Source organism: Nansenia antarctica, assembly GCF_963989245.1.
Source record: "Nansenia antarctica genome assembly, chromosome: 17".
Taxonomy (NCBI): domain Eukaryota; kingdom Metazoa; phylum Chordata; class Actinopteri; order Argentiniformes; family Microstomatidae; genus Nansenia; species Nansenia antarctica.
This window is the reverse complement of record NC_137687.1, coordinates 8,734,227-8,745,205: the sequence shown is the minus strand read 5'-3', so window position 1 is coordinate 8,745,205 and position 10,979 is coordinate 8,734,227. Positions and strand designations below refer to the sequence as shown.

General features: G+C 45.0%; 1 protein-coding gene across 1 annotated transcript in view; it reads left to right on the top strand.

Moving 5' to 3' along the window:
- The window catches only part of LOC308172704 (A-type potassium channel modulatory protein DPP6-like), a gene marked incomplete at both ends in the record, with an annotated part of 152,240 nt that overhangs the window by 138,224 nt on the left and 3,037 nt on the right, over positions 1–10,979 (top strand). Inside the window, 9 exons of the mRNA XM_080547644.1 lie at positions 1–75; positions 669–716; positions 2,083–2,201; positions 4,106–4,153; positions 6,345–6,443; positions 6,796–6,865; positions 8,177–8,371; positions 9,952–10,006; positions 10,683–10,782. The exon at positions 1–75 is cut by the window's left edge and continues 17 nt beyond it. Coding sequence (XP_080403770.1) covers positions 1–75; positions 669–716; positions 2,083–2,201; positions 4,106–4,153; positions 6,345–6,443; positions 6,796–6,865; positions 8,177–8,371; positions 9,952–10,006; positions 10,683–10,782 — 809 coding nt within the window. The remainder of the gene's footprint in view (positions 76–668; positions 717–2,082; positions 2,202–4,105; positions 4,154–6,344; positions 6,444–6,795; positions 6,866–8,176; positions 8,372–9,951; positions 10,007–10,682; positions 10,783–10,979) is intronic.

Sequence of the window (10,979 nt, the reverse complement as noted above, 5' to 3'; positions counted from 1 at the left end):
CACGCTGCAGTCCATCACCTCAGGAGACTGGGACGTCACGCAGGTGCTGGCCTACAACGAGGACAGCCAGCTGATGTGAGACACGCACACACACTCACACACACACACACACACACACACACACACACACACACACACATCCTGCTCTCACCACCCAAAGCCAGCTAAAGTGAGCTCCCTGATCTGACCTTACTGCAGTCACACACACACACACACACACACACACACACACACACACATCCTGCTCTCACCACCCACTGCAGCCCCCCCCCCCCCCCCCTCCCTCCAGAAGCTACTTTAAGTCAAGTTGCATTTGTTCCTGGCCTACTTGTGTTCTAAAAACAGCCCCCACCTCTCTGTCCTCATCACTGATGTATGAACCTCCATTTGGGGGGGGGCAAGGCTCGGCAGCGCTTGAGCTTGTTGTTGTGGCAACTTTACGTCTCCCTAGAGAACCCAAACACCTACACAACCAAGTTCTACCACCGTAGCCTACACGGTTCTGTTTCACCGTATGGCTCAGACCCGTTCTACACACTTCATCTACGTACTTTGACTCTCATTTTATAGCTCCCTGACATTTCAGAGAAGACTATGTTTCTGTGTGGCGCGCACCCATGCATGAGCTCTGATGCGTTAACGGTTAACGTTTGTTACGATGTTCACAGATTCTTCTTGAGCACGGAAGACGACCCTAAGAGACGGCATCTCTACAGGTAATGTTCAGCACATCAGCGTTCACTTGTCAGTTATTGACTAACGATACGATTGGATCCACAGGAGACTGTATGAATATTACGTGGTCTGAACACGTTATTACCCTGAAAACACAGCATATATGCGTAATTAAAAATTAAATTAAAACTAAGTTTGCGATAAGCAACACGTTGGGCTGGTTGCATAAAGATAGACCCAGTCATAGACTTAGATCTCACTTTAATAAAGATAGACCCAGTCATAGACTTAGATCTCACTTTAATAAAGATAGACCCAGTCTTAGACTTAGATCTCACTTTAATAAAGATAGACCCAGTCTTAGACTTAGATCTCACTTTAATAAAGATAGACCCAGTCTTAGACTTAGATCTCACTTTAATAAAGATAGACCCAGTCTTAGACTTAGATCTCACTTTAATAAAGATAGACCCAGTCTTAGACTTAGATCTCACTTTAATAAAGATAGACCCAGTCTTAGACTTAGATCTCACTTTAATAAAGATAGACCCAGTCTTAGACTTAGATCTCACTTTAATAAAGACAGACCCAGTCTTAGACTTAGATCTCACTTTAATAAAGATAGACCCAGTCTTAGACTTAGATCTCACTTTAATAAAGATAGACCCAGTCTTAGACTTAGATCTCACTTTAATAAAGATAGACCCAGTCTTAGACTTAGATCTCACTTTAATAAAGATAGACCCAGTCTTAGACTTAGATCTCACTTTAATAAAGATAGACCCAGTCTTAGACTTAGATCTCACTTTAATAAAGACAGACCCAGTCTTAGACTTAGATCTCACTTTAATAAAGACAGACCCAGTCTTAGACTTAGATCTCACTTTAATAAAGATAGACCCAGTCTTAGACTTAGATCTCACTTGAATAAAGATAGACCCAGTCTTAGACTTAGATCTCACTTTAATAAAGATAGACCCAGTCTTAGACTTAGATCTCACTTTAATAAAGATAGACCCAGTCTTAGACTTAGATCTCACTTTAAGTCAGTCTTGCTATATACTTTAAAATGTTTCCTGTTGCATAAAGCTCACCTAGGTAAAATAAGACACTTGACAGAAAAAAGACATTACAGCTACACCTAGCTACACCTAGCTACACCTAGCTACACCTAGCGGCGGAAGATCTTCTGCTGAAAACATATGTATATTGGAGGAATATAATGTGGAGAAATGTATACTGCTTAGCAGTTTTAACCAGTGAAGTAGTTTATCGCGCTGACTCATTCCCATAGCAACACAGCTCTTAAGTCAAGCTTAGCCAGACAGGAGGGAAGGTGGCTAACTTTCTACCCTCAAAATAAGTCAGAAGTTGAGCGGGGTGTTTGGGGTGTGGTTGTGTTTGCAGTGCGGACACGGTCGGACCGTTCAACCGGCGCTGTCTGTCATGTGACCTGTCAGAGGGGTGTGGCTACGTCAGCGGAACCTTCAGCCACAACATGAGCCTCTTCCTGCTCAGCTGCCAAGGTGGGCGGGGCCTCTGTCTGTCTGCCTGCCTGTCTGTCTGTCTGTCTGCCTGTCTGTCTGTGTCTGTCTGTCTGTTTGTGTCAGTCTGTCTGTGTCAGTCTGTCTGTCTGTTTGTTTGTGTCAGTCTGTCTGTCTGTCTGTTTGTGTCAGTCTGTCTGTCTATCTGCCTGCCTTTCTGTCTGTCTGTCCCTCTCTCTCTCCCTCTGCCGTCCCTTCACCAAGCAGACTTACTTCATGTTATCCTTAATTGAGCAGTCTCCTCTCCCATCAGCAGAGCTGTACTTACCTAATAGCACATGTACCGTACGGTATGTGAGTCTGTCTGTCTGTGTCAGTCTGTCTGTCTGTGTCAGTCTGTCTATCTGTACTTACCTAACCAGTAGAAACACAACGCTGTAACTTGATTCATAGGTTTCTGCCATTCAGCCAAAAAGTACCTGCCTCTTAAATATTTGATCGAAAAGTAACACAATGGCTTTCACAAAGCACACTCCACAGCCATCAGGTCTCTCTCTACGACAGTAACTCATGTAGGAAGATATGACTGAGCTCCACGTAACCGCCACTGAGCGCTAGTGAGCGGACATAAATAGATAAACCGTATTCACTGTCCAGAGACTTCATACACTTCCCCCTCCTCCGCCCCCCCCCCCCCCCCCCTCCCTCCACCCATCCTGCCCAACTCCATTTATTTGACGAGGCACTCTGATATCATTACACCACTGAGAGAGATTGGCCTGGCCTACTTCACAGAACCACAACCTTGTGTTGCGACCGTGTCCCCAATCCGCTGAGAGTTTCAATCACTGTGTTATCTGTCATTCAGACAGGCTGTGTGTCTCTGTATTATCTGTCATTCAGACCGTCTGTGTGTCTATGAGAGCTTGTTTGTCTGGAAGCTAGCTATGGAACTCTGGGAAAAAACCTATTACGACTCCATTATATTAATTGAATAGAAGCTAAAAAAAACGAAATAGCCTCTCTCTGATAATAGCGCGAAGCTCTGTCTGGGTAGAGTCTTTTGTGCGGGTACAGCGAAATATGTCAAGGATGTTTTTCAGGTGATGTGCCTTGGATGTGTTCCCTGCGAGCAGACGAATGGCAGGAGACTTTGATCAACGGTTGTTTTGATGTCGAAGGAATGAATGAAGCCACGTTTTTTGGGAAATTGAAAAACTCAAATTAGACTGAAGACAATCGGCCCTGAAGAGAAGAGGAACAAAACAAACAAAAAGCAACCTTTACCTGACATACTTTCATACTTCCTAACTTAATCCCAGTAGCTACAGGGGAGAGGGGTCGTACAGTTTGAGGAGCCATAATAATAATAATAATCCATTGTATTTATAAGACGTTGACAATATGGGAAAAACATAAAACAGAAACAACAAGCAACAGATAACATGAGCACATAGAACACAGATTTAATAACAGATAACATGAGCACATAGAACACAGAGTTAATGAACAGGGAACAATTAACACAGCATTGTCCAGGGGGGGGGCAGGGTTAGGGGAGATGGTCAGGGGGGGAGAAGGTGGTATTGAGGTGGGATTTAAAAGTGGAGAGTGAGGGTTGAGGGAGAGAGTTCCAGAGTCGGGGTGCAGCTCGTGAAAAAGCACGGTCTCCGAAGCCTTTGAGTTTCGAGGGTGGGACAGTGAGGGGAACAGTGGATGAGGATACCATAATCCTCATCCACTGTACAGTAGACCTGTAAATCACTAACTGAGAAGAGAACAGCGCCACCACCACACACGTGGACACATATGGAACTGCAGCTCTTACCGTCGCAGTTCAGAAAGAAGCACCCGAGCAGTACCTCTGTTTCTAGCGTTATGAGAGGGGAACCCGGGTGTTTATGTCATATCTGCTGATCCTTACCCTGCCGTTGCTCTCTCCCCAGGCCCTGACGTCCCGTTTGTAGCCGTATACAACACACAAGACAGCCTGAGTGAGTATTTACACCTACAGCTTCTTCTTTTTCCAGAACGGGGTCAGTTAGGTTTGATGTGTGGGGAGGCTGTGTCTGAGGAGGTAGAGCCGGCGTTTAACAACTCAGCAAATTGTATAATTTTCTCTTGATCCTGACAAACTCCTCAGTCCCTGCCAGTGACAAATATACCCATAAATTGATACAGCTACCACTATTCTTCACACAAGAGATGGTGCAGAAACTGGGAGCATCCAATGGGTTTTTTGGGCCACCTGGTTATAGACCAATGATGTTTTTGTAAGTCTCCTCAGGCCTCAGGGTCGCATTCCTGAGCAGTTTTGTTCCTCTCCATTTGCTCAATGTATAATGACAACCTGATCCACATTGATTCCTATGCAAATCAGAGACCCTATAAAAACAAAGATATTAATTCCAAAATTACATTAACTATTATGCTTGCATAACGATGGACTCAATGGACCATCCAACATCAAAAAAAAGTGTGGCCCCCCTCTAGTGGTTGTGGCCCTAAGCGATCGCTTAGTCCGTTTATGGCTTGGGCCGGCCCTGAGCGTAGCCGTTATTCTCCATGGACAGGACAACAAGCCCCGCCCCTCAGCCACGCCTCAGAGTTTACAAGCCTGCAGGCTGCTGCTGTTAGCCGTAGCTGATCACATTACCCTGCTGGATGTCCTCATGAACACAGACGACCTTCCACTGTCCATAATGGCGCTGTAATGGGTTTACTGGTTTTATGATTACATCATGTGAGGGAGTAGGAACAGCTGCTGTAATGATGTTTGTTTGTAACGGCAGAGTGTAGCGTGTGAGGCTCCTCCTCAGCCATGTTTCAGTGTGGTGAGTTTAGATTAGGTTAGTTTAGAGGCCATAGAGAACATAAGGCGGAGGAGCTGTTTATGCAGGAATTATGTTCTAGAACCTCCATTTATGCAGAAATGACGTTCTAATCTAGAATGTAGCTATAACCTCTACCTAAAAGTAGTTTATGACTACAAGTAGTTTATGGCTTAATATAACATGTATACAGTATAAAATATGTCATCAAATATGACTTAAGCCTGTTTTGTATTCCAGTGAGACCCTACACACAGCTGTAGGAGAAAGACAAGGTCAAAGACAAATACCTCTAAGCTCTCTCTCTCTGTCTCTGTCTCTCTCTCTCTCTCTCTCTCTCACACCCTCTCTCTCTGTCTCTCCCTCTCTCTCTCTCTGTCTCTCTCTCTCTCTCACACACCCTCTCTCTCTGTCTCTCCCTCTCTCTCTCTCTCTCTCTCTCTCTCTCTCTCTCTCTCTCTCTCTCTCTCTCTCTCTCTCTCACACACACACACACTTTGTTTGTACAGTTCCACTCCTATCTCAGCTCGCTCGTGATTAGCTTGTCGAACCCCAAGGGCTCCTAATCTCGTTAGCCTTCCGCTCTCCAGTTTTAATAGATTCTCAGAGCCGGTGTACGAGGGCTGCTAGGTGTTTATCTCTGCGAGGCAGAGTGGGGGGGGGGGCCTTGGCAGTGTGTCCTGTTGATGTCCCTCTGTCCCCCTTCACACGGACGCTCTGTCACGTCTGCCAGCACGCGTCCCTCCGCCACATCTGTTTAGCGCTGTTAGCACGTGTTGCCCTGTGACCTTGCCGTTGCTGTAGCACCAGGGGTGTCTGGGGGGGGGGGGGGGGGGGGGGGTGGTTTGTTTATTTGGTGTGGTTTGTTTATGTGTGTTGCCTGCCAACTCCTTCTGTCAGGGGTCTGTCTACCTTTAGTGTGGGGGGGAGATAGATTAAATAATAATAATAATAACTTTATTTGTATAGCGCTTTTCCTGCAAACGTTGCAGCTCAAAGTGCTTTAATCATTATATAATCTTAATTTAATTATTTTGCAATTATTAAATGCAATATTAAAAGGATGGGTTTTTATAATCTCAATTTAATTATTTAGTCATTTAAAGGCAATATTAAAAAGATGGGTTTTTAGTCTTGACTTGAACACATGTGCTGAGGTTGCATCCCTAATGTAAACTGGCAGTGCATTCCACAATCTGGGTGCATAAAATGAGAATGCAGCCTCACCAAATCTCTTCTTTTGTACTTGTGGTTCTAGAGAATAGAATCTAGAGAGACGTATGTATTGTTCTGGAGTCTAGATGACAGGAATATGAGTGTGTAAGTGTGTAAGTATGCTCTTGTGTGGTTGCAGAGGTGTGTGACCTGGAGACCAACGAGGACCTGAGGACGAGGCTGGACGCCCTGCAGACGCCCAGGGTGGAGTACAAGGAGGTCAACATAGAGGACTACAGTATGTAACACTCCCGTGTGTGTGTGTGTGTGTGTGTGTGTGTGTGTGTGTCTATGTGTGTGTGTGTGTGTGTGTGTCTGTGTGTCTGAGTGTGTGTGTGTGTGTGTGTGTGTGTGTGTGTGTCTGAGTGTGTGTGTGTGTGTGCGTGTGTGTGTGTGTGTGTGTGTGTGTGTGTGTCTGTGTCTGTGTCTGTGTCTGAGTGTCTGAGTGTCTGTGTGTGTGTCTGTGTGTCTGTGTGTCTGTGTGTCTGTGTGTCTGTGTGTCTGTGTGTGTGTGTGTGTGTGTGTGTGTGTGTGTGTGTGTGTGTACAATAGGTATATACTGATACTGATTCTCTGTGTATCCTCTGCAGCTCTCACAATGCAGATCCTGAAACCGGCTACCTTCGTAGAGTCTGCAAACTACCCCCTGCTTCTCCTAGTGTGAGTACATTACATTACCAGCATACTGAGTATACTACTGCACACCGCCAGACATGTATTTAATACCTGGTGGAGTTTCCTTGGTTTCCAAAGACAGCTTCAAGACGCTTCCTGTACAGAAAAAAAAAGAATCTCTCACAGTGATCCAGGTGGATATATATACAGTATATCTTTTTTTAAGTGTGTGTGTGTTGACCCTGGTGTCCTCAGGCCCGGGGTGTCATGGGGACAGTTGTACCTCCTCAGGGGAGAGTAGTAGATAATCACAGGCAGAGTCAGATGTTTAATCAGGGCTATTAATCTGACACAGAGACACAGTAGCTCTGTCCTGGGGAGTGGCGATAATTACACCGCAAATCACAATGTGTGATCACACCCCCACCCCCCCTTCCATTAGCCCTGGTCCTCTCCTCTCCTCCATTATCACTCCATCTTACTCCCTCTACGCACGTCACAAACACATAGGTTAGGAAAACAGGACAAGGACTAAAAGTACGGCATCATCTTCAAATTGATTTGTTTTTCTTTATTTGGAAAAAGTAAAGAGAAAAAATAGAGAGAAATAGAGCGAAAGAAATAGAGAATGAAGGTAAGATAAACATGATGGTGACAACTGGTGGATTGATGATTCACTTGCTTAGTCTAATGTGTCGATTGTAAAGGGCTCTGCACACAGCGTGCGATTTCTGTTGCGCGTCAACGTTCCATTTTGAAGTTTGAATGGAAGTCTATGAGAACATCGCATTTCCAAGCATCGCACGCTGTGTGCATTGGGAAGCGATGTTTTATGATTTTCTCATAGACTTCCATTCAAACTTCAAAATGGAACGTTGACGCGCAACAGAAATCGCACGCTGTGTGCAGAGCCCTTATGTCTCTTTGGAATAAGGCGTCTGCTAAATGCCAAAAATGTAAATGTAAATGTAAAATGGTGAGTCTTACATCAGGCTACAGGTGAAGAGAGGGGTGAACCCCAAACAGGCTTCTGAGCAGTGCCTCACCCTTCACAATAAAACAAAAACAATAAATAAAGGTTGAAAAACGATTACAATCTAATAAAAAACCTCTAGTGAAATGTTAGCTATTTTAGCTAACCCTAATCCTAAGCCATATACGGTAGCCTATAACCATGATAATGCGCAGTATGAAAATAATAAATAATATATCGTCCGAAAGGAAAATCATTGCTTGGCAAAAATGTGGCTTTGAAAAGATGAATAACAACCAAACAGAGGACCACATCCAGTCATTCTGAGGTACAAAACTCAGACTCAATAAAATAATGACACGGGTCCTTCTGCCCCTGTACAGCGACGGCACCCCCGGTGGTCAGATGGTGTCGGAGCGGTTCCAGATGGACTGGGCCACGGTGCTGGTGAGCAGCTTCGGGGTCATGGTGGCCCGCTTCGACGGGCGGGGCAGCGGCTTCCAAGGAACCAACCTGCTGCACAGAGTCCAGAGGAGGCTGGGCGTGTTCGAGGAGAGAGACCAGCTGGACGCTCTGAGGTAATGTCTCACCTGAACCTTAAGTCTCATCCAAGTCACATAATGTGCGAGCTAACTAATCTTCCTGTCTGCTAAACTCTGTTGCTGTTGAAATAACTTTTAGCTTCAGGCAGCTAGGTACAGTTCCAGACAGGGCTGGACTGGGACAAAAATTAGGCCCTGGCATTTTTAGCCCAGACAGGCCCACCCCAATCGGTCGGACCACACCCACCAGCACAAAAAGACTTGCCTTATATACTCGTCTTATATACTGTGCTGTACAGTCATATGACAAACTGTAGTATTCCCCCAAACCACTACAAAGACGACTACATACAGTAAGCAATGGTACCAGTGCAAGTAGACCAGTGTACTCAGTGATCAGATTCCAGAGCGAATTTACGAACGCAGCCTTGTTGTTCTAGATTTTTTTTTCCATTATCAACCTATCATTGCGCTTTAGAGTAAAACAAAGCACGCAACTGTCGCGTCTATCTTTTCATGGCAACTCTACATTGTGATTTACAAGGGATATTAACTAATATTAAGTAATATTATTACTTGGTTACATTTTGCAATTGATCCGCGGTACACATGCATGCCGAACCGTGGGGGGCGATCCGTTACACCCCTACACAGCTACCTATATTTTCCTTACCGGGTCAATGGTTACAGGCTGACTCGGCCCCGCTTCTTCTGTATCCTCTCTATCCTCTGTATCTGTACCCTGCTCCCGCTCCTCCCTGCCAGCCTCCTCTTCAACCCTAACCCTAAACCTCTGTATCTGTACCCTGCTCCCGCTCCTCCCTGCTAAACTCCTCTTCAACCCTAACCCTAAACCTCTGTATCTGTCCCCTGCTCCCGCTCCTCCCTGCCAGCCTCCTCTTCAACCTGTTGCTGTTGCTGCTGTGGTAAACTTGAGGGTGCAGCAAACATGTCCCTAATGTTTACACATTTGGCAGCATCTGCCTCGAGTTTCTTTTTGTTTTTCTCCCTAACTTTTTCCCAGCCTCCCTTCCGTTTTAGTGTGCTTTTGCGCTCCATCTCTCTTAGTATCTATCTAGTAACTATCCAGGCTAACTAAATTTATTTTGCCGGCCGGCTCGGCCCAAAACTACCGCGAAACTGAGACGGAGGTCTGGTGCTGCGTGCGTGCGTGACCCCTGACCCCCCCCCCCCCTTCTCTCTGTTGATTGGGCCAGCCCAGTGTCTGTACAGAAAATGGACCAATGGGCCGCTGTCCCTGATTTATGGGCCGTTCAATGGTAGCTTTCGATTTATGGGCCGTTCGACGGTAGCTTTCGGCCGGGCCGGCTGGTAAAAAAAATTAAAAATAAAATAAATTAAAAAAAGACTTTTTGTGGGCCGGTCGGCTCGGCCCAAAACTGACGCGGCCCACCGGGCAAATGCCCGGTATGCCAGATGGCCAGTCCAGCCCTGGTTCCAGACAGCATGGAGAACACAGTCACAGTAACTGTGAGCTACATTTCTGGAGCTACTGCTGTCTGTTTTGATAGGATTGGTGAATTGGAGCAGTGAATCGAAAGAGAAATGTCTGAGGTAAACTAATCTGAATCAAACGTCCTCTATTTCTGTTTCAGCATCCTATCTAAAGAACCCTACGTTGACACGACTAGGATTGGAGCTTTTGGAGAGGTACGAGCGTCTTCAGAGTGACAATGAGGAGAAATTAGTTTGTTTGTTTGTTTGTTTGTTTGTTTATTAGGATCTCCATTAGCTAACGCCATGACATTAGCTAGTCTTCCTGGGGTCTTCCTGGGGGAACATTATATACTGTACATACAGACAATTGTAAACATTGTATACATACATACATACATCATAGTTGATATAGGATCGTAAAATTGGGATAGGAGGATAGAGTTTGTATACGACTAAGTGTATATAGTCTAATAGTTCTTACATTGATTACATGGCGCTGGCTTTCTCTGTGTACCACATGTTCAATAGAAGAGATTTGGTGAGGCTGCATTCTCATTTTATCACTGCCAGTTTACATTAGGGATGCAACCTCAGCACATACATGTTCAAGTCAAGACTAAAAACCCATCTTTTTAATATTGCCTTTAAATGCCTAAATTATTAAATGATGATTATATAATGATTGGAGCACTTTGAGCTGCAACGTTTGCAGGAAAAGTGCTATACAAATACAAGTTATTATTATTATTATTAATATATATATATACAGTATATATAACAGCAGATGTGTCTCCATGGCTCCTGTGTGTGTTGCCGGTGTATGGAGGCTACGTGACCATATATATATATATATATATATATATGTGATGTATGTATGTGTGTGTTGCAGGTGTATGGAGGCTACGTGACCAGCCTGTTACTCAGTGCTGAAGACTCTCCTATGAAATGCGGAGCCGCGCTCTCCCCCATCACTGACTTTGAGTTATATGGTAAGGTGTGTGTGTGTGTGTGCGTGTGTGTGTGCGTGCGTGCGTGCGTGCGTGCGTGCGTGTGTGTGTGTGTGTGTGTGTGTGTGTGTGTGTGTGTATGTGTGTGTCTGTCTGTGAGAGAGAGTTCAGTTATTTCTAAGCCATGGGATTGGTGGGCTCAGGAAGAAAATTGAAGTTGAAATTGTTTCTCAACTGTG